The sequence below is a fragment of the Montipora foliosa genome, chromosome 2 (genome assembly GCF_036669935.1).
Source record: "Montipora foliosa isolate CH-2021 chromosome 2, ASM3666993v2, whole genome shotgun sequence".
In the NCBI taxonomy this organism is placed as follows: Eukaryota; Metazoa; Cnidaria; class Anthozoa; order Scleractinia; family Acroporidae; genus Montipora; species Montipora foliosa.
In genome coordinates, this window is record NC_090870.1 from 10,345,474 (window position 1) to 10,370,037 (window position 24,564).

Sequence of the window (24,564 nt, forward strand, 5' to 3'; positions counted from 1 at the left end):
AAAAGCCGAATCCTTCATGTTATCAGGTGCAAGAAACAGTACTATAAACTTTATGAAATCTCGAATATTCAAGTCAAATATGCCAATAAAAGATGCTGATATCACCGAAGAAATTGGACTTTGAGAAATTCTAGTTTTCCAGCAGCAGCTACTCAACTATTATTTTGTAAGTGTCACTTGACCATTGTTCAGGGCTTCCGTAAACAAAGTCGAATTTCTCTGTCAAGCTCGGCTGATTCCCCGATTGTGGCAGCACTAAGTTCTATTCGGCTCTTTTTGAATTCACGACTTGTTGCTTCGGAATATATTCCAAAGGACAACCACAACTACAAAATTTTCGAGTCGGTGGAAGTGGAACGATGCATTTTTTTTTCTGAATGAGAAAACCTAAAAACATCTTTCCTGTTCAAATCCTTCACGGCGGTCACAATATGATTAGATGTTCATCCGATTTTACTAAAGTATGATTTGCATTTCTGTAACCAATCGGAGCGAGCCAATCAGAGTAAAGTCCAGATTCTGGACTACGGGCAGACGACTGGTTAAGAAATTGTATCAGGCTTACCTTTTCGCTCCCTCTCTAAAGAAAAGTACGCCTGATGGCAGGTTAAATTTCAAATGGCCTGCTTTTGTCTTACAGAACTTACTAATGCATAAAATATTTGGATTATTCAGCAACTTGATAAAATTAACCTAAACTTGAGAACTGAATTAAATTCCACGTTTGAAAGTTGGCACGGCAGTAGAGCGCTAAGAGCAGCACATGACATGAGCACAATGCAACGTGTTGAACTATTAGTATAAGCAGGAGCTTCTGGTATGGGTCTTTGAGAGCTTTGGATTCTTGCAGTGCCTCTCTAATTTCTCTCTGTGTTAACTCACGTACAATAGGTCAATTCTTTTACATTTACTAATGAGATATAAATAGTTTCTAACAGTTCCGCTATTGAGTGCCAAGAGTCTTCTGTCATCGGAAAAAGAAAGATTATCTATTATTTCTCAGCCAAAGTAAAGGACACGTGTCTGTAATAGGTAAAAAGACACCAAATGTAACTATTTCGCCGAGAAGAAACTGAGGCTGTGGTTACATGACATTTGGCATGACTTGTCAGCGTCTCTCGACGTTGCTCTTGTTTTCGAGGGGACGACCGGACGTTGCTTGAAAAGGAACTTGTCTTGAAGAAAAAATCAAAGGAAAGAAAGAAACGAAAACATGAACAAGGAGGCAAAAGAAAAACAAAAGGATAAAACACTATTTCCGTTATATCTTGTTTCAACAGTGGTCAAATCTCTAAACTTTTTCCGGATTATGAAGTGATTTTTATTTTTATTGTATGCGATTCGGCTGTCACAATGGGATCATGTCCGGTTACTTTTTTTTGTTGTGCCACTGTGATTGTTCTTCCGGTAATAATTCACGTGCTTCTAAGGTGACCAGACCCCCAACGCCATGCATAACGTGTTTTTCCTGTTACCTTTTGTCGATACAAAACGCACGAAACGTTTATAACAGGTTCTTTTGTTTTCTTTAATCACGTACTGTAATCGATAACTAATCGATACCTCTACGTCATTGGATTAGGCGAACGTGACGTCAGTGATATGCCCCACCAAGGAGGACCACTATCACAAGACAATTCAATGCGTCACCGTGTCCTTGTTTTGAAATTTATCACACAACCTTCAAGGCGAGAATACTTCTCCAGACATGTTTGAATCAGCCTTGGAGCATGCCAGATCAAATAACGTATAAGGGAGAGGTCATATAACAGCTTGGTTGCAGTAAAAGCAGACTCTGTCGATAGGGACAAGGCAGTTGTAAACATGTGTGTAGTGGGGCTTGATCACAAGAGTTTGCGTTGTCGCTGCACAACGTGGTCATGTTTGGTTTTCATTTTGGTGTTTTGCTCTGCTTTAAATCGAGGAACCGCCCAGCTTAACTTATATCTATCGGAAGAAGATGCCAAGGATTATCTGAGTGAGTAGAATTCATCGAGCAACGCGCAAAAGATTTTGGAAATACTTCTCAGACCATGTGGAGACAGGGACTCAATCGAAATGTGTTGTTCTATATTTTCAGAGATGGACTTCCAAGAGAAACTCTACATCATTCAGGCTGGCGTACCAGCGACTATGGTCAAAAATCCGTCGACATTGTATCATTTCATGGCTCCGATACAAGCGTCCGTTTCAAAACTTAGGATAAGTTGGTATTCTTCCCCTCAGGTGAGTTCGACGTGACTTAAAAAAGTGTCTATTTGTGTGTTTTTATTATAGTGGAATGGCGAACGAAGTTCGCACCGCGTGTCCAAGCGAGTGATCGGATGTTTTAGTCTTGCATTGTGGCCTTATTATTCATATGGTTTTGGTAATTTGTCTCAAGTTTTAGTGTAAATGATTGTTTCATGTTTATTCTCATTTAAATAATGTCCCTGCTTTGAGTACGCCTTGCGCAACTTTACTCGTTCCATTCTTGGTTATGATCTGTTATGAACTGGCTGTGTGCTCGTTTTCGAACTAAAGAAACGACAGAGTTTGAAACGAAATAGCTGTTTTGCTACAATCCCAATATCGCGAATTTGATCGAGGCGCTCGGTATGCATTCTTTCCTTCTATCAAATTTGCTTAGCAATGGTTCGAGGAGAACATGATCTTTGATTGACTTTGTGATTTTATACAGGTCTATTGTAACTTTCATGCGGTAAATTGGTAGTCTTCTCATCTGATCTGTTGGTAGCCTTCTGATCCAAAGATGGATTTAAGTGTTTTGGAGATGTGCGTGAACAAATTATGTAGGAATCGTTGTTTATTGCCTCGAGCTGTTTGCGTTCGTGTTTTTAAGGGTTCGACAATGTTATGCAACTCGTTAACGAGACGTATACTTGTAGGATGTTTCCTATACGTTTTTTTCGGACAAGAAAATGTTTTGTAGAATTTTTCCGATAAAACCTCGACGGTTAGCTGCGAAATGCGTTCCAACTATTGTTCGATGCCAATACTACGAGCTGATAAGTTTGTGGAATGCAATTTCGCTGGCTACCTCTGTAATGGAATAACGAATATGAAAGACGAAAACTAGGAAGTTCCCGAAGGTTCTCTGGCTTTTTAACCATTTGCCGTGTTATTGTTGTAAGATCGAGATTATCGAGCATATTTTTCTTTAAGCTGTGACCCTCAAAGTCCTTTTCATTGATTTGAGTCATTTCCTGTTTTCGAGCCACTGATTCTTTAAGACACGTAAAGTCGTGTCTTCTTTATTTTTTAGTAAATTTGAAAACCTAGAAGAGAAAAGCGGCATGTCTTAGTAGAGAACTTAAACTAAGTTGGACCTGGTGAAACAAGCACCACTAATTTATGAGAAACGGATTTCAAAAATTATTATAAGACCCTAGACGTTTTGACACAATACTTTTATCAATGATCTTCGTCTCATTTCTGTTTCCTTGTATTGTTCTTGGGAATGTTACTTGCTCGATAAAAATAGTCACTCGATTAGAAATATTTTGATTAAATTGGAACCACATCCATGTTTATTTTAACAATGGTAGGCATCAATGCTATAAATTATTTAGTTCTATTTTGGGAATGTACATCACACAAGCTTTGATTAAAATCCGAAATTATGGGGCTCTTGTTTAAAAATATTGGAGCAGTTAAAGACTTAGCACCCCTTGTGTTGGGTTGAGAGCAAATTGAGTGTTTAAGTCATTCAGTGGATTCTGAAGTGTTTTTATTTGCCTCATGAAAGATCTTATGCAGCTTAGTGCACACATTTTGTTGTACAGTTATGCAGTAAGAGTTGAAATGGAGAAGTAATCTTTGCACTTATCCAGATAATTATTAGTTTTAAAGTTTTACTGTCTCTTATGATACCTGAAGCAACCTGAATCTGCCTGAATTTCTTAAATTGTCGAGATTAGTCCAAGGATCGTTTCTCCTTTTTCATCTCCAACTATTGTTGTTGCGCATATGTTCTGCGCATCTTTAGATACTCAAATTACCTATCGCCGATGCCTACTAATACAGGGATATTTTTGCGCGGTTTAAAACTATCCGGAGAAAGTATATCTTAGTAAGTAGTCTTGGTATCCAAAACGAAATTGGGGGTAACCATGCATTTTTGAGAGATAATTAAGCTTCAATTTGGGAAAGAACTCCATACATTGCTTTGTATTTTAAAGCTTTTTGCAAATATTACTCATGAATAATCTCTGAAAAATGCATGGTTACCCCAAATTTTCTTTTTGGATTTCGATAACACTTGTTAAGATCTACATTTCCTTCATAATCACACACCGGGGCAAAAATATCTTTAATTAGTAGGCACCGTCCTTAATCAGTAAGAGAACCTTGAGATTTTAGAATTACACACTTTTATTTCAGGCCAGCACAATGATGGACTTCTTGTAAGCAGTTACATACAGTTCTTGTCAGATGAACATGTTTAAAGTCCACTGATGCTTCCTAAGTAGTCAAAAAACGACCCTTGTCATTACGAAGTGTCCAGTTTGAGAGGGATAAGAACTAAAAATAAAATGTCACTTTTCTCAAGCCTAGGAAAATTACGGTAGTTGTGACAGGGTTTTGGGTTTGCCTGTTTAACTTGCATTTTAAGTAAAGGTAACAATAATGATAATATTGTTGCTGCTTGCATGAGCAAGCAGTTACATATTTTGGATTCGTGAGAAGGTTGGATGAATTCTTGAATTCACCATTTTTTCCCAGAATGCGTCTACCCAAAAACTCTGGAGATTATTTAAGCACGAGGTCCCATAAATATGACTCCGCAAATGTAAAAAAAAATGCATCAAAAAATGTATAGACTCTTGTAGCGCTGTGATATTAAAACATTGTCTGGTGGTAGTTGTTGTTTTTGCTGAGCGATGTGGAATATTAATTTTTCAGGTTTCCCACTACAGTCTAAGGTTCCATTCTAGTGATGCTGATATTATGTCTGATCCAGTTCCATCGATTCGTCATCAAGGGATAGTGCAACAGTCCACTGAAGGTGAGGATATTCAGCACTTAATGCATTAACTCTTTTGCCCGGATCAGTGGGTTCCCCATTGATGAGACACCTACAATCGGCGACAAAATTAGTTGAGGCAGTTGCCAACAGAGCACACTGGCAACGACACATTCATTGTTTGCAAAGAAAACTTGTCCGAAAAGTACGTTTCCGGGATACCCCTCCCTTTCCCATCCTAATCAATGGTGTACCGCTGTTGACAAGGCTCATAGAAAACAGAAAAAAACACAACATTGTCCCTGGGGTGCGGGGAAGGGGGCCATTTTCGCACCGAGCTTGAAATCGACTCCAAAGGATAAGAGTGTCTCAACAATTTTGACGCCGATTGTAGTAGCATCTATAGGTGAGGTAAAGGATTGACAGGGACAGAAAGGTATGTTAACCAGTCAAACAAGTTACCGTAGTTATTCAGTTATAAGGCGCACCCCAAACTTAGCAATTTAATCAAGCTAAGTTCTCAAACTGAAAATTATGTGAAAATACTTGGTTATAAGATGCACCAAAAAATTGAGAGTTACCAAAAGGATGTGATGAATCCTTACACGATTGGCATGCGAACTCTTTTTGTTAACATATCCAAAACTGAAAAAGTCACACGTTTTAATGATATATACGTAAAAACAAAGGCTAAAAGTTCACAGCTGAAATGATAAACATAAAACACACACACGTTTATTTGAACCTTCCGACTTAATAAATGGTCAGAGTTCAGACTTCATACTTCAAGCGAAAGCAAACGGCGAAAAACTCCCACCGAAAGTCGTATTCAAAGATGTTCGGCAGCTGAATATAAACACGCCATCAAGGATGCAAATTTCAGTGCACAAGAAAGGCTGGATGAACGAAGAAGGTATGTTTTATCTCCACACTGTTTGTTCAGAAAAGAAACTTTTCATGTGAATGACAAACACGATTCTCGGAATTCGAAACAAGGTTCGAACGATTGTATTGTTGTCACGGGTATCATGTTACTGAGCATGTGCTGTTAAGGACATATGCAAATTTCTGTTTGTTTGCTTTTCTCTTGAAGTCATTTAGTGTTCTAAAGGTCTCTAAACGCACTATTCTTTTACAATAGACAACTAGTGTCCTTTTCTTGTGTTGTTTAAACTAAAAGTTCTTCTCAAGTTGTGATCTTAAAGATTTTGTTGCGCGAAAATACTTGGCTATAGGACGCACACCAATTTTAGCACTAACTTGCCACCCAAAGACAGATTTTTCTTGAAAAAATCGTGCGCCTTATAACCGAATAACTACGGTATAAGTGCCAACCAGTTAGAAGTCAGTGAGTTAAGGAGGGTGCGTGCTAATTCAAAGGTATCTTTGGCCTGATTTATCATTATGCAGGAAATGTAGATCTTAACACTACAAGTGTTATGGAAATCCAAAAAGAAAATTAGGGGTAACCACGCATTTTTCAAAGATAAGTGATGAATAAGATGTGTAAAAAATTTTACAATACAACGCAATGTATGTTGTTCTTTCTCAAATTGAAGCTTAATTATCTCTCAAAAATGCAGGGCAACCCCCAGTTTTCTTTTTGGATACCAAGAGTACTTACTAAGATCTTCTTTCTCCTGATAGTTTTAAACTGCGCAAAAATAACACTGTGTTAGTAAGCATCACCGATAGGAAACCAGAGTATTTAGAGATGCGCAGAATGTATGTGCAATAACAATAGTAGGCACCTTCCTTAACCCCCCTTTAATGCTCGACATTCTGTGAATATCTGTTGTGGTTCAATTCTTTCCATATTTTGTTTTACTAAACCGCTGATAACACAATGAAGCATGACGAGTTTGCAACTAAAATTTGCCAAATTGCGACTAAATTTTCGTATCTTGTCTTGTCGCAAAATTGTGACTGGATTTTTTTCAAATGTTAATTTCAAGCTCTGTGACATGTATATACATTATGATCTTTTTTGACATCAAGTGGATCAAGGCAATAACCTTGCCTAGTAATTCATGCAACGATAATTTTAGAAATTGACTTACTATTGGTTGTTGTTTTTGTTGCAGTTTTCCAAGTGTCATTCTTATGTTCCGGTAAAAAGGCAGGCGAAGTTGATATGACAGTTGAACTGAACTACACTAAAGTTCAATCTGGCATAGTCAAGACTGAAGACCAGAGAACATTTAGAATGGTCATTAGAAGAGAATGTTTGAAATTTAAAGGTACATGTTTAAAAGGGTACTTTACTAGTAATGTACAGTACAGGCTGCTGGAATAGCAGCACTTACATGTGCGTAAATGTGAGCAATGTGGCTGATTTACACGCAAAATACACATGCAAAACGCAAGTGTAAATATTTACACAAGCTTTACACGCAAATTGCGTGTATTTTTCCCACAGAAGAGTACACAAATTAAGTGTGCATTCGATTGAGATATACTGATTTATCTTAAATTTCTAAAATCCAGTGGTGACTTCACGTAGATCTGGAGTTTTATTTCACTAAGTGACAGTAATTGTGTTATTTCAGCTGGCAATGAACTCTCAGCTGTGAAGTCTGACCAAAGGGCTCTACTTACAAGTATTTAATGGTCACAAAATGACCATTCTGTAATTTCAATAGGTCATTGAAACAAAAGGTCAACATCTGTACAAATTATTTATCTGCACTGTATTTGTTTTTTTTTCATTTACTCTCAATGGCACGTTCTGCTATGGGCTGGGTACCCCCTTGTTTCCAATTACTTTATGACACCCTTGAACAATAATCTTTAGTTCTTATACACGTATACATTTATTTTTTTCTTTCAATACAGGTGAAGGTGGTCATGGTGAGGTCATTGACGTGAATCATGTTTCCTTGTCTTCGCCTTGGTCGCGTGGTTTGGTTGTGGGTCTTAGTGCAGGTGTGACACTTGTCTTTATATTAATCATTGGAATGTCGCTGTTGTGTCGTTATGTACTGAGACAGAGGAAGCTGAAGATGGAGTTTGAAGAGGACTTGGAAATGTTCCGTAATGGGTAAGTCTTTTTAGAATTCTTTGACCTTTTGACATGTCAAATCGTCTGGCGGTAGAAGAGTAAAATCGATCAAGTCTCACCCCCAGGGGGTCATTGGGTTAATTTCCAATTTGTGACAGTGTTGTGCTAGTCCAAAAAAAATGATCCAAACAGAACTTCCTGTTTAGTCTTCAAATGGGCGTGGTTAGATAGATGGTGACTGCAATATGCCCCTTTCAATTATTTGTAAAGTTGGGCACCATAAACCCTTTGTGGCTTCAAGTCAGAGAGAGAGAACATTGACCGTAAGAACAGTCAGCTAGCCCAGAATGTGTTTAGTATTTATCAATAGGTTTATCAACATGTTTTCTTCACTGTTTAAATTTCAAGTTTCAGTCGGGGAATGCCCCATACACATTGTACTCGGCAATCAAGGAGATATGACATTACGTTGTACTTTGAGGTGGTTTCAAAGGTCCTGGTGTTGTGTCCGTTTTCAAAGAGTCGTTCACAGTAGTTAAATAAAATTTTAAGTTGCCGGTTGGTTTTCGTAAAGGAAATGACTGTTGTTATCATAGTCCAAAACAAATTTTAATCTTAGGTTTGAAAAAATCTTATTACTTCAATTTAAGGAAAAAGGTATCCTACTTTTCTGAGTGAATTATCCAATGTTTTTTTTAAAGGGGAATCTTTGTTTGCGTCATTAGGATAAGGCCTATGTTTTCTAATCAATCAGCCAGTACTGAATATTGAAAATGCATTGCATAATGAGCTACCTCTGGGACTTTGAGCATATAAATTATTTACCAGATAATCTCCGACTAATGATACTTAAAAAATTCGAGATTTTACAAGAATGTAGGGGTTCAATAGACTAAGTGCTTTTGCCACCCAAAATGATGGCCAATAACTCGCTCGTTATCAAAAGGATTAGGATTTGACATTCACATCAGTATGTTGACAGCATTTTAATCAAGTCCAATATCATTTTTCAGGTCATCCAAAATTTCCAAGTGTTCAAATGCTGAAGAAGATGAAGTGGATGACCCCTTAGAGGTTTCTCAAAAAGGACTTTTTTACAGCCCACCGAAAGCTAAGTTAATGCATGCTGAAGGACGCAGCCGCAGCGATACAAGTGGGAGTGACTCTTCAATCACTGCATTGATAATTCCAGAGGAAAATAGTACTTCGGAAATGTTGGAACAGTTAGAGGGCAAGTATAGCAGCAGAAATCCAAGACACAGCTTCAGACACAAGCACAAACAACGACATGAAAGACATTATAAAGCTGGTTAGTTTTGAAAACTGCATTCACTATCCTTTGCATTGTTTCATACTGTTAAAAACATGCAAGATTAATAACAGTTTACTGATTGACATCTGATCAGAGTTCCGACATCAGACGTGTGGAGGGTGGTATTGTAGATTGAAATCCCGACGTTATTGAAGCTTGGGGTCTCATAAAAAGGGATAAGTGAAGCTTGTGGTCTCATAAGAAGGAATAAGGAAAAGCTGCTGGTGTAGTTACATCTGCAAATGAATACACTTTCTTGATGTATCATGTGGACTATTAACCTTCGATTTCATGTCATAGCACTCATTTGTGAATTTGGTTTGTTAAAGATTCAAAGAGCGGTAGCCATCAGGGCTGTGGTGACTCACTTCTAGGATAATGCTGTAAAGGGTATTCTTGGAATTGTCACCTGCCTTGAGTGTTATAAGACACTGCAATGTATTTGTTGGTCTTTTTAGTTCTTAAAAGGTTTTTAGTAATTGATATTATAATTGTTTTTGTTGATGATAAAGATTCAAAACAAAGCTGGACTCCAGAAAGACCATTATCATCATCAATGCCTTCATCTTATGAAACAGAATTTCTTTTGGAAAGAAGAAATAGTAAGTTCAAGCTTGTATTTACCTGTTATCATTGATATTGGTACTGGACACTGGACAGTGCACACTTGCCGGCATAGTTGACTCGAAGCCCTCTTAGACCTGAGGTCCTCCCTTTGAATTAGAAGCGCTATTTTCAGCTACAGTGGAACCTCCATTATAGGGACACGCTCGGGATCAGGGCAGGTGTCCCCTGAGTAGTGGTTGGGTTGGATACTAAGTTTGATATCAACATTTTTCCAGGACCAAATTGTGTCCCCTGAATGGAAGTGTCCCAAAGGAGAGGTTCCACTGTAGTTGATGCTACTAAGGCTGCAGTGAGCTTTACAGTGTAATAACCGTGGAAACCTGTAGTGGCTTCAGAGAAACCTTTCCTTTAACCTACACAGCTAACCTTCTTTTTGTGTTTTTGTTTACCATTTTTCTGTAGCTCCTGATGAAGTGAAAAACACAGAAGCCTTATTCTCTGGTCTGAATGAATTTTGGGCAGCAGAGCTGGGTGACATCCTTTTATCACGTGACCAGTTATCTGTGGGACAACCGTTGCGCAGAGGTATTTCAGTCTTTGTTACTGCTGTACTGTTGTTTCATCATCTTCTGGTTTGAAAAATTTTAGTGCTACATTATTAGCAGAATTGGATTTATGCGACATCTATCAATCAAAATGTCTTGCAGGAACCTTTGGTCACTTATACAAGGGTACTGTTCGTGGTCTTTTTGAAGATCATCCACGGAAAAAGCTAGAAGTCTCTGTCAAGGCCTTGCAAGGTACATTGATACAAAAAATTAATTGCAGACTTCTTCTCTTGTTACTGCAGTATAGAAGTGCCAGCAGGCTCTGAGACCTAACGTCTTAGTTTACCAGCGAAGCTGTTGTTAGGTGGTGAATTCCAAGGGTTTTTTCCCAGGAAGGCTTGACATTATTTATTTGCAATGCGAGGTACAGATGTACAGTAGCGTCGCATTTCAGGCACGATGCGATTCACGTCCTGCGCTACGTGATTCGCGTCGTGCAAGAGTCACTGAAGAGGAAATTTTTGGCATAAATTTAGGAGCCCATGACTCTAAATGTATGTGTTGCATAGGAACATTATATAACACAATCACGTTAACTTTGCTTTGACCGAAAAATGATGCGGAGACAAAACGGAAAATTATTGCAAAACCTTGTTCTTCAATGATTTTGCATGGTGCAAGATATGTTTACACAAGGTAATTGTATTGCAGTTGGGAAAAACATTGTAAGAGAAGGTGTGTTTGAAAATATATGTAGTGTGACAGTCCCATCACAGTTGCAGTGTATATCATTTTGCTTTTGACGAAAAGAGAGGAAAAATTTTTACTCATGCCTGCAATTTCTGATATACAGCAAACTAACACTGTAAAAATGGCTACAAAATGACTTCTTGAAGTGCTAAATTGTATAAACCCCCTTTTAAATCTAATAGGTGAAGCAGACTTGGATGCCATTACATCTTTCATGCAAGAAACTATGATTATTAAAGACCTAAAACATCCCAATATTGTCAAACTCGTGGGTGTGTTACTTCATCGAGCAGCGCCACCTCACATTGTCACACCTTTAACTAAAAATGGTGACCTGGCACACTTCTTGAAGATTTCAAGAGCGACGTCTGCAAGACCACAGGTATGATGGACCGTTGATGTTAATTTCATCATTTCCATCTCGGCAGGATAGGAAAATGGTGGTCATTGGAACCTTTTACTTGTAGCTTTGTGACAACAAATCTTTTGTCTTCAACAGACGATCACTTCTCAGCAGCTGATTGAGTTCGGAATACAGATCTGTGATGGTATGGATTATGTTGCTCGAAAACAGATCGTCCACAGAAATCTAGCAGCAAAGAACTGCATGTAAGTCTTAGTGTCTTAATTTGATGATTAATTTCAAGGCTTTGGTAGTTTTCCTTTGGATGATCATGGTCTTGCATGAGACGTGTTTCAGTGAGTGATTAATGGGACATAGATTTTCAGTGAGTGATTAACCCATTGACTCCTGGGGGATCCCCATTGACAAGTAAAATCCTCTGGTGTGAGACAGAGTAAAATACTTAGTGTGGCCGGTTTAAGCTGGTTTAGACATCAAAGGGTTAAGCTAATGTGAACAGAAAACGATGAACCAAATCTGAAAGAACAAAACATCTAATAGCCTCTGATAATGGAACTGCAAGCTTTCTAGAGCTTTTCTCAGTCTAGCTCCTGAAAATCCTCTCATTTGCCACTGCTGTACCATCTTTTTCGTCACTGCAGGGTGTTTGTGTTGCTGTTGCACATTACTGACCCGGAAGACTGCTTAGTATGAGTGGAAGTTGTTTATTAATCGAGAATGCAGGCTGATATTGCATTCAGTACATGCACTGCAATTGTTAAATTATTATAAGTAATTTTCTGTCGAAAGTTTCTCTAAGATCGTGGTAAGGAGAAAACTGAGACTTACCCTGGGGATGTATTTTTTTTCAGTGTTGAAGATGATCTTAGTATCAAGATAACAGATTTCAGTCTGGCCAAAGACGTGACCTCCACTGACCTTAATGACAAGGAAATACAGTCTCGTTTGCTTGTGAAATGGGCAGCACCAGAGAGTCTGAAAAAAGAAGGACAGTTCTCTGAGAAAAGTGATGTGGTATGTTAAATGGTTTTCTCTCTCTTTGCTGGGCTGCAGCCATGCATCAATTGGTGGAGTACAATTTCTTCCCGTCGTATTGATATTTTGAGCAGGATATTTCAATAAGTGTACTATTTAAACAAAATGAATCACAATGACATCGCCAAAATTGTGAAGAACACTGACGTCTTCTATCACTTACCGTACCATCAAAGATGGCAGACAATTAATGCATAGTTGATGGTGCTTTAGTACAAGGATAAATTACATTTATGGATGAGATTTACTTAATGTGGAATAAGCTGTCTGGAAGTACATGTGCATTATTTTCCTGTGCATTTTATTGTGGTCATCTTATAGAAATTATGCATCATTCATTGTTGTGTTATAGGAAACTGTATAGTTCTAGCCCTATATACCTTAACCCAAATTCCATGGAAACCTTTCTTCCTTTACATGTAGTTGGAATTTTTGGTCAGAATGCCGTGAAAAATAAAGTGAGCACCTAATGTAGTTGCCAAGGAACAACTTGACGAGAAAAAAACTAGGCTTAACCCTTTCAGCCCCGATAGTGCCAAATGGCACTTATAGATTTTACTCTGTCTAACGCCAGACGATTTTACTCGTCAATGGGGAACCCCTCGGGGCTTAAAGGGTTAAGCTAACAGCATGAAAAAACTAGGTCCCCGTTTAACCCTTTCAGCCCCGATAGTGCCAAATGGCACTTAGATTTTACTCTGTCTAACGCCAGACGATTTTACTCGTCAATGGGGAACCCCTCGGGGCTTAAAGGGTTAAATGAAACTTGAGGCCATAATCATGCTCTTTTGCTGTATGCTTAGCAATGTGGGACCCATTCATTGCCAACCATACAGTGTAGTCCACTAGCTAGGCTGACAAAACAGATGTCTTTCCAGTGATTGGCATGTTTGAATAGAGAAAATTATTGGAAGCAGGTCTATATCTTCCATAATTCATGGTATTCCTTTAAGAGGCCAATAGATAAATTGATGAATATGGATTGAAATGTAATAAATGTAATGATTACTATGAACTTTTAGTTTGGTGCCTGATATCAGTGTTGATCTGTTTTGTTTTTAGTGGTCATTTGGTGTTGTGTTATGGGAGCTGGTGACACTTGCAAAAGCACCATATCAGGCTATCGACAATTCAAAAATGGAGCAACATTTGAAAGCTGGACACACACTACCTCAGCCAAACAATTGTCCTTATGATCTGTAAGTTTTATTTTCTTTCTGTAATACATTTGACTGTATGGATTACCAGACCTCTACAGATTCATCAACAAATGACTTTAGGTCTTTGTTGAATCCACAGAGGGGTTCTAATCACTGAGAGAAAAAAATATTAGTCTTATAGTTCAAGTCTAATGTAGGACAAGAATATGAAAGTTTGCTTTTCCAGTGATGTATCCAGAGTGCGTCATTGCGTTCTGGGACACACTCATTTTCCTTTTGGACGCATAGAATATGGAGCAAAGGGTCCAATTGGATGCAGAAAAAAATCAAATGTTTATGCAAATTAGAAACACCAGGAAAAACATGCGAATGGCATATTTCGCAAGGAAATTGAACATTCCCATTCATTTCAAGGTAAGAACATACACAGTATGTCTGGCTAAGCATTCAAACAATGTTGACCTGCAAAATTCAGAGCTTTTTGCAGACATTAATTCTAGGAAACCAAAAGCAAACCAGCCAATAAAAATATAGAGCACTATTTTCTTTATAATGTTAGGTCACGTGCAAAACATCAGCCACTTTGAGCACAAAATAAAATGAAAAAAATTCCGAAAATGTGACTTAGGACATTTTTGGCCAGAGCCCTTCTTTAATTATTCACGTGCGATGTAAGCAGAGACTTAGTTCTGATTGTAGTAAGTTAGATGATTTGAAGTGGATAACTATAAAGATAGGTTGTGATATTTGTAAATTCTAAGACTGCTTCCTGGCCTTGTTGGTCAATTACGATTTTTGCCCTTTGCCACATTGGCAAATTTTCTCTATGGTCAATGTGGCATTTTTGATTCAGAGGAACTCTGGTTTTAAGCTTACTGGGAAAATCTTTCTCCACTCACCATGCTTTCAGGTTTAAGCAGCAATTTGCTCCTTGCAGGCAAGAAATTAATTCTTTCTTCTTCTGTGAACTGCTATTTTGAGGAAACTTGTACACATTGTTGAGTTGGTTACAATTTCCCAAACATATACCATCTCTTACAATTATGACACTTGTATGTACAATTATAGTATTATTCCAAGAGATACCACCTGTTTTAGCCTTAATCTTTCATTCCACTGTTGTCAAACGTGAATTGAAGTAGTTAAACCAAGTTTTTTTTTCCAGGTATATGGTGATGAAAAACTGCTGGGAATATAGTCCAGCTGAAAGACCAACTTTTAGCTTGTTGGGAAAACAGTTGGAACATTTTGCGACAAGACTGACACAGAATGGTCTCAGGTTTGAATGTCTACCAGAGTCCATTTGTTGATTGGTGGCCATTTGCCTAAATTGTTGACTTGCGTTTAAGTTACAATAATGTGGCACAAAGTTAATTTTCTATTGTTAATGTACATAAGGATACGATAATTTTTGTATATTGTACAGAATAAGAAAAAAATAATGATATGTCCATTTAAAATACTAGTTAAAAGTTATGACATGTTTGGTGGAAAGGCAAGTATAGGTTGGTGTGAAGCACTACACGTAGTTAGGTAATTTCTACCAAGGCAACTCATTTAGTTGACTTGATTAAGTTTTGGGCCAAACTAGTTGCAGAATATAGATGGTTTTCAATCACGTGATGAGATGGCCATGTTACGGTTAGTGCACAAAACAATAGCAAATTATGGCTCATGTTTTGTATTATAATAGAGTCAAATTCCCAAAAGACTTTTTTCTCTATTGTTCTGTGCATCAACATGGCCGCTGTGACGTCAGGTGAAAACCATCATTCTATAGGCCGTGTTCAGACAGTGTTAGCACTTGCTAAATGCGTTTTGAATTTAACCTCTATTGTTTATCAAATATTCTTTAAAATTGTGAGGTGAACAATACACCTTATTCCAAAATAGCCACCATTTTAGTATTCTTTTGTTTCCATGCATGCGTTTTGGAATGAGGTGAATGCAGGCATAATCCAATGAGAGTATGGCCTGCCCTGGGTCAGTATACGCGAGATTTTAGTGACTGAATCTTGGGCATTTGGTTGTAGTGTGTTGTATTGATTTAAAGAACACTTGTGCAGTAATTGTTACATGTAGCTATTTAATTAAGGGGGCTATGTGACAAGAGGCGTGATGGTTTCTGGCCAAAATTTCACAGAAAATTCTTTTTGTTTCTTTTTATACATGGCCAGAAACGTTCTCTACAATGAGGTGACACAGTTGGGAAAAAAATTATGGTAACATTATTTTTGGGTGCCTATTGAACTTTTCAAATTGTGTTACATAGCCCCTCTCATTCTTGGTATTTTCATCAAGTTTCAAGGGGTGTACAAACCTTCTAGACATGGCAGTTGCTCAGTTTTCTAGGTTATCTTCTTCTTTATTCTGTTTATTTATAAATTATTGCATGAGTGGCTAATGGAGCAAAATACCATGGAAGATCGTAAGGGCTCAATGGTACTATTAATCAAGAGGTTAATAATTATTATATTTCTACGAAAGGAGATATTTTTCTATGAACAACATCTCAAACTCATTGACAACTTATTGTAACATACATTTAAGTATTGTAGGACACACATATTTGGAATTATTAGTAACAGCGTGCATCAACTTACTGGGAGGCTATGAGCTTTTGCAATTTTTTTTTTGGTATTAGTTATTCAAGGATTTGGAAGAATCTTTGCAATCATCGTTGTAACCGATAGGAAAAGATTTAGTTATTGATGCAAGTAGATGTTAGTTTGGCAGATTTCCCCTTTCTCTTTTGATGTGTTTATGTTATGAATAGAAGACAACTTCTACACACAGCTAGTTTTTTTCTTGTCAACATACATGTAAGACATTGAATGTAGATATGAAAATTCAGGTACACAAAATTTCAAAGCACATTTTCTGTAATAATTAAGTCCTTGTGCAAAATGGATTTCAAAATATCTGCCACTGACTCTGTCAACATTTTGGTGGAAAATTAAATGTTTCTATTGCATGTGGGCATCATTGTACTTAGGAATATGTGATGCTAAAAATTGCACTTGTTCTTGTTTCCTTGGTATTTGGCTGACGTTGATATTTTTGTATTGGCTCCACGCTGTTAGATTGTAACAAAAATCATCACAGGAATAAGTAGTAATGAAATATTCCAAGCATTCTAGGAAAAGCAAAACTGTTTATGAGAGTTTAAAACAACTTGTTTAAAGTTAAAGTGTACAGTAGTAGTATACCCAAAATTTGTTTCATGTTTGAATCATGTATTGAGAGCTTCAAGTGCTTAGTTTGAAACAGTAATCAGTTGCCACTTGAAGTTCTTTGCTTCATACAAAACATATATATTTTTGCTTATGTAATCTTGCAATCTGGTGCACTTTAGTTTTTGTAAATTATAGTAATATTATTGAATTGATGGGTGTCATTTGTAGAACTCCCTCATTGCTAATTAAAATGCAGAAAACCAGTAATAATGGCAACATTCTTGTAAGAGGTAAATTCAGATCTAGACATGGCCCACTTTGATTTGCTGTGTTTTAGGTTCTTCACACCATGGCATGTTTTGCTTTAATTATGTGGGTTTGCACTTCACACAAAGTCAGCCTTAAGGGAACCTTGGGTCGTTGAACTATTGGGTCTTTCTGCAAGTTTCCCGGAAAGCATTGTATTTTTTGGTCACTTGGGATCAATCTTTATTCTGAGTTGTTTTCAAATTGTTATCTGCATTTTGTGTCTTTTGTTTTACGTAATCTCTGCTCCGGCTCCTGCAGAAGGAACCAAACTTTTGTGATAACATCAGGGAACCATGTTTTGTTGCGATGCAATGGGATTATTAATTTTATAAAACTCAATGCTGTTTGTTTTTCATTCCCATCACCCTTCTTAAGGAAGCTCAAAATTAATGTGGCCAAAAACCCCCCCCCCCCCCCCCCCAGTAGTCTTGTGCATGTTTGAGTTTGCTTGGCAGAAAACAATATGTCAGATGTGACTGGTCTCCCAAGACTGACTTGGTGGAGTAGTGTGAAACCCTTTATCCTCTTGCTGGAAATGTAAATATCGAAAGATGTTTGTATTTGATTAAATGATTTGCTGATCACAGCAGCCAAGGCATTATTAGTGGTATTGTGAGTTATTACATTGATAGTGATTGTAGGAAAACAAGGCTATAAATCCCCTGGATTAAGGAAATTCCAGTTTTCTCTAAGACAGATCAGGGCTTGCAGTGTTTCATTACTACAAAAAAACTACCCTGGCTGACTTTTTATGGATCCTTCGAAAGCTGTATTCAAGAGAAGGCTTTGTTAACCAAATGATATTAATTTCACTCTCTCTTTTCTGGTTCAAGGACAGCTGTTCAAATATTTTTCTTGTATCCAACTATTTCTTTCTGGATTAAAAAGTATTTCCATCTACACGTAGCGTATTCAAATCGAATTTGCTTGTCCACACCTATCCGAAACGTGTCCGGATTTACTCTAGTGCTCAGGACTCCTCAAGGAGTCAGCAGCCATCTTGAGAATTGATTTTACTGTAAGGAGCGAAAAACCTTAAAGTGCACCTAACCCCAAAATATTTTTTTCGCTCAAATGAATCTTTGCAACTGTTCAAAACGCATTGTGGCCATTTTTTCATTTTTCTAACAAATCCTGGCATTTTATAGGCTTCGAAAGTTGCGAAAATCCAAGCATCTTTTGTTCACGACCGAGTGAGAAGGGGAGTGGGTCTATTCCTGATTTGACGTCACAAACTGATTTACATTGCATTAACTCTTTGTAAAAAGGCAGGCAAAGTAGATTGTGACGTCAAACCAGGAATAGACCCACTCCCCTTCTGACTCGGTCGTGAACAAAAGATGCTTGGATTTTCGCAACTTTCGAAGCCTATAAAATGCCAGGATTTGTTAGAAAAATGAAAAAATGGCCGCAATGCGTTTCGAACAGGTGCAAAGATTCATTTTTCAAAAAAAATATTTTGGGGTTAGGTGCACTTTAAATAACAACGACCACAACCAGGTTTTCTTAGCCAGGAGACTGAGCACCCCCAGCAAACCATTGTTTTAGGGAAAACTGCTGGTCAGCAACCTGGTTCTGGTCCTTGCTGTCTAAGGTCTTCCGCAAGGAACTGGGCTCGATCTTGTTACCTCATGAATGTCATCCTGATAAAAAAAAATATCCGAATTTGGCGTCCACACGGTTCCAGATTCATATTGCATTAAAAAATATCCACTCTGGAGAGAGTAGTAAAAAAGTTCCGGATTTGCCAGTGAATTCACCGAATACATGTGGACGGAAGGCGTATCCGGAAAGAAAAAGTTGCGGATACATGTGGACGGCCTAAGTCACAGCAACCAGAGTGAACTTGTTTCCCAACCAACCACCATGTGCTCTTCAACTTGTCAAAATGCCAGTCACAAAACAACAGTCCTTCCAAGGACTACACTTCCCCAGACAATCAAACTCTATCGAGGTAATTAATTTTTTGGATGGCGATGCAATGAAATATTATTTGCCTGTCAAAGTGAGGACTTCATGTTTGGGCATTCAACAACACCCTCATCAATAAGTTCTTGAATATCAGATTGTGAATACCCAGTATGTTGTAAAATTTCCACTGTGTGTTCTCCCGTGCCAGGGAGAGGTTTCGGCAGGCAGTCTGCAGGAGTTCTTGACAGTTTTGGTGCAGGGGTGGGTTCATAAGCCCCATGACTGGAAGAAAATGCATTTCTCTCCTGGTTATGAGGATGAAGAGGTGCTTCGTCTGTGGTAAGCACTGGTTCCACGCAAGCATCAAGATTCTCAAAGACCTTGCACCAATCTGATTGAGTCTTTGTTAAGAATATGTTTGCTATCTCTTCTTTTGCTTTGGGCCACTGATCTAAGTCTGCCTGGTGTGGAAGTTTCCCTTCCAAATCCAACCCTACGACAAAGTGAGTAGATCAACTGCAGATTAACATTTTCATCCCCTAAGGAACGTCATGTCAAAAATTGTTGTAACAAAATATTGGCCAGATCCATCAGATCTGCAAAGGATCCTTCGGGGTCCTTATAGATCTTGGCAAGAAAGCCAATGGATCTTCAAACATCTAGACTAGACAAGAAGGGAGGATTGTTTTTGAGATCTTCCTCGCTGAACCTAACAAATTTACTGCATTTCTGAAAATGCAAGTTCTGACTTAAGCCGTGTTCACACTCCGTTGATTATGATCAACTGAAGTATATATCAGGCTATCATACTCATTCAATTTTATTCAATTATGGTTCTGTTCACATCTGCAAAAATTCAAATACAATACGCAGGGTAATCTCGCAGTGTGAGACAAGATGGCGCCGTATCGTGTGGCTGCCACTATTATCATCATCATGTGCTTGAGGTGAAAAGAGAACCAAGGATAGCTCCATAAAGCGAATAGAAGTTTTGTCTGCTCATATCACCACATGCTCGCTATTCTGTTCAATTATGCATCGTAATTACTTCAAACAACCCCTTTGAGGTTGTCTGAAGTACTTATTATCCAGTTATAATCAGGGACTGCAATTAGTGGATGTGAACCCATTTCATATTTAATTCGATTATAATTTGATCATAATCGTGGCCTAATGTGAACACGGCTTTAGTGAAAAAACATAAATAAACAGTAATTACTAAAATACTCTTGCAATAAGTCTGGCATACCTTTCAGAAATTGTTTATAAAACTTGGGTTCAAGTGCACCAACAGCCATAAATTTACCATCCAATGTTTTGTATGTATCATAAAATGGCGCCCCAGTATCCAATAGGTTGGTGCCACGCTCCTTGGGGTTTGGCCATGCAAATTCAAGACCACTCAGTGTTTTATAAATAAATGAGCCAATATATGCTGATCCTTCGACCTGCAATTAAGAACAAAACTTTGCAATGAGGATTTAGGGAATGATCAACAACTTGTCATTTTGGATAACTAATGGTCCATCGTTACATTCACCTTTCTTCATGCACTTCCCTTTTGTCAGAACTGGCCGGCCAGACCCTTCAGTACCCAAAGAAAATGCAATGATTTGAAGGAACATGCACTAGCGTGATAATCGCGCACATTCTTCCGGAAGAGTATATATCATCCTCAAGGTGTGTTAATTTGAAGGCGTTGTAGAGTTAGTCCTTCCAAATGCCTGGTCTGGCCGGTCTGTTCTGTCAAATGATAATGATAATGATAATGATAATAATAATATATCTATATATTTTTTTAATATAATATTTATTCAAACTTTAAAAGCAGAAAAATAATTATGTACAGTACATAATTTTGAAAAGTAAGAATTGAAAGAACTATACAACACTTACATGAGGGTGTAGAAGGTCACACTAGAAAGTCATCTTCGATTTACAAACATTATAACCTCCAACACAATAGTTAAATGCTTTAACGCTTCATTGAGCAATTTCACACCATCACGAAATGCAGCGGCAAATTTGATTGCCTCGTTAAAGAAATGTTATACTTTCGCATGAGTAAACCGACACTGAACGTGCAAATGGACTCCATCCGTGCCAAGGTGTTTGTTTAGGCCGTTTATTGTAATTTATGCTAATCTTGTACCTTTCCTCATTTGCATGCTATTTAACTAGTCTCTTGATAATGGTGTCATGATGACCCCGAAACGTTGAGCAGCAAAAAAATCTTTCCTGGTTTTTTCATAATAATAATAATAATAATAATAATAATGATGATGATGATGATGATGATGATGATGATAATAATAATAATAATAATAATAATAATAATAATAATAATAATGATAATAATGAAAGATATTCAGCAGCATCATCAACTGGGAACTCGGAAAACTCTGAGCCCGAGATGGGATTTGAACCCATGACCCTCTGTGATCTAGTATGGATGCTCTAACCACTGAGCTACTGGAGTCTCTTAGGGTGAAATGTGGGTATAGACTACTATAATAAAAAAAATAAAATAATAATAATAATAATAATAATAATAATAATAATAATAATAATAATAATAATAATAATAATAATAATAATAATAATAATAAACAAAACCAATGTCTCTTTACATTTAACAGTGCTGCCATGAAATAGCTCAAAAATACCATCACTTGAAAAAAGGGGAGAAGGGTTCATTTACATGCAAATGTTATTCATAAAAAATGTTTTTACATTATCGGTAGCTATACTTTTACTTGCAATTCCTTGGCCTAGTGTTCACAATCATAAATGAGGCAAAAAAGAAATTTTCACCTCAAAGTTAATTCTATTTGTGACACACATAGCGGTATGCTGTTAAACAATTATTCGAATATCTGGTTGGAGTGAGGGGGCAGCCTTCAGATCCCTCTTCATCTTGAGGGCTGAAATTCAGGCTACTTCATCTGGTAGCAGAAACAGGTTAAAAGAGGGTTCTCATAAAGGGCTTTCGACAGCTTTTCAAAGTACTGGATTTGATAATGGAAGTATCAGACAGGGTGATTTTCCACTGTAAGGCTGATTGCAAGTGCCTTGCGAGCAATTCAACCCTCAAGGAGATCTGGTACACTATCTAAATTATATGACTGTGCCAAAAAGGAAACTCTTAGAAATAATTATTGTTTACATTCTTGAGATTGGGGAAAAGAAAGGAAACTAAAGTTATCATGTGAATGAAATGCCAACAGATTGATTATTTCGTTTAGTAAGCAAAATAAGGCGATGCAACTTATTGTTAGTTTGAAGGATTTATTGTGCACGATTGTCTTCTGTTTCTTCAGCCCATGGCTTCCTGAAAAACCCAAGTCCAACAAGAAAAAAAAGAAGCCAACAAATCTACAAATTATAGACATTAGTGTCAAACTACTGGATGTGAAATGGTAAACAAACAGACGAAACATCCAGCTTCCTGTCTCAATCAAACGAAAACCCTGCTCACATGGACCTCTCATTTCCTACAGTTCAATTGAGTTAAAAAGCTATTACACCTAAAATTTCTGGCCCAGGTTGCTTGAAGCACATTTAGCGCCAACCAGCATTAAATACCATGAAAACAGATAGGATTTGATACCTGCTAACCAACGGTTAGCGCCAAATCAGACTTCGAGCAATCGTGATCATTAATTCTGCGCCAATTGTACCTTCAATTCGATACTTCCTTCAATGTGGTTTCCTTACCATGGAAACGTCAACAACTTGGCCTTTTCCAGATTTACTTCTCTCAAACAAGGCCAACAATACTCCAAGCACGCAGGTCAAACCTCCCCCAGCAAAGTCTGCTAACAGATTTATGGGAGGTGTTGGTTTTTCATCCTTGCGGCCTAGCTTTGATAATAATCCACTCAGCGCAACATAATTGATGTCATGGCCTGCCCTCTGGGAGTGTGTTCCTGTCTGTCCATAACCTTAAGTGAATAAAATCAAATTCCTTCAACCCAGTGATAAAAAATGTCCAGCAAGTATTAGTCTTAATGACATAGCCTGACTTCTGGCTTATTTTAATGAGTGATTCTTTCGCTCAAATGTTTGGAAAATGGAAGATATCTGTTTACAAACATTGTTTTTGTTATTCAAATGTACCAACCACAGAAACAAAAGACCCTTTGTTTCCACAGCCAATGAGGCTCTGGTTGGCACATTAATGACAATAAGTGACATCAACAATATCTTTGCTATATTTGAATCACATATTGGTCTGTATAAAATGCAGACTGCAGATGCAGACTGGATCTAAAATGCAGACTGAGGCCTAGGGCTACAATCATTGGTAAAAGTCTTGGGACACTCACCCTTTGAAGTTGGTTTTCTTACTGAGTTTGAAAAATTGCCCCCCTCCCCCCCCCCCCCCCCCTCCAGAATAATGTTGCCAATAGTGAACATACATTTCCTTGTCTATCTCAACATTGAATGGGGGGAGGGGGGACTTGAATTTTGACAGTTTATGCTTAGTTTCTGATGTCTGACAGGTTTTCAGGCCCATTCTGACACTAGCGTCCCAACTACTTTTGCCACTGATTGTAGGTCTGGGCCTCGGCCCAGTCTGCAGTCTGCATTTCATACTAACCGAATCACATGTACATGTAAGAGATGTAAATGTATTTGATATATCTTCTCTGCATGTTCCGTGAGTTACCTGTTAATCGAGCATAAATCAGTCTTGGATTATCCTTTAATAATATTTCGGGTCCTAGACCGAGTGTTTCCATCACCCCTGGTCGAAACGGCTCTATCAACACATCCGACTTCAGGCACAGCTTTCGTACGATCTCCTTCCCTCGAGGATTCTTTAGATCAATGCAAATAGATTTTTTGCCTCGCGCAAGTGGATCTACGCCGATGAAAGACAGCGTTTTCACTCTATCTATGCGGGTTACAACTGCTCCAAAATCTGCCAATATCATTCCTGCAAAAGGGCAAGGAGCTAATCCAGCAAACTCAAGAACTCGTATGCCAGCTAAAGCCGCCATTTTGAATATGACATTGAACGCAACCTCGTTCCCAGGGTCCTCTCTCTTCCGAAGAGAGAGGACCCTGGGAACGAGGTTGTATTGGAGGTCTCTGGCACAGGTACCCCACTTTCTTATGACCCTATACCCAGGTCTCTCAACCGAAATGACTGAACGGTCGTGACTCATCAACGAGTGATGTTGGCTCGAAATTTCAAATATCAAAGGAAAGGTTTTGGAATTGCAGCTGATGCCATCTACTCTGCATATTGGTGGTATATACAAACGCAATGCCTTGAAACATGTACTCAAATGTACTCAAATGTACTCAATCGTGTCAGGCCGTGTTTTGTGTTTCCGGCCTAGACTTGCTAATCGGAAGAAGACGAAGAACATGGGTTTCTTTTGTCCTCCGCCATTTGAGTCCGGTATATGAAAGTCTACCCCTAGACTTTACTAGGTGGAGATGGTCATTCATTC

The 24,564-nt window shown here is 38.0% G+C and overlaps 2 protein-coding genes across 2 annotated transcripts; one reads left to right on the forward strand and one right to left on the reverse strand.

Moving 5' to 3' along the window:
- The first annotated feature begins 1,614 nt into the window (after positions 1–1,614).
- LOC137992376 (tyrosine-protein kinase RYK-like) lies at positions 1,615–17,786 on the forward strand. Its single transcript, XM_068837697.1, has 14 exons — positions 1,615–1,978; positions 2,081–2,226; positions 4,906–5,008; positions 7,051–7,206; positions 7,802–8,006; positions 8,981–9,276; positions 9,792–9,881; positions 10,309–10,431; positions 10,554–10,646; positions 11,327–11,526; positions 11,644–11,753; positions 12,360–12,522; positions 13,606–13,742; positions 14,869–17,786. Exons 1-14 carry the CDS (start codon positions 1,825–1,827, stop codon positions 15,011–15,013), a joined length of 2,121 nt encoding a protein of 706 aa, XP_068693798.1. The 5' UTR covers positions 1,615–1,824; the 3' UTR covers positions 15,014–17,786.
- LOC137992377 (alpha-methylacyl-CoA racemase-like) lies at positions 16,822–24,111 on the reverse strand. Its single transcript, XM_068837698.1, has 4 exons — positions 23,772–24,111; positions 22,817–23,043; positions 20,349–20,547; positions 16,822–19,592 (listed from the first exon to the last, which is right to left on the reverse strand). The coding sequence occupies exons 1-4, from the start codon at positions 24,103–24,105 to the stop codon at positions 19,189–19,191; spliced, it is 1,164 nt and encodes a 387-aa protein (XP_068693799.1). The 5' UTR covers positions 24,106–24,111; the 3' UTR covers positions 16,822–19,188.
- Positions 24,112–24,564: the final 453 nt, after the last annotated feature.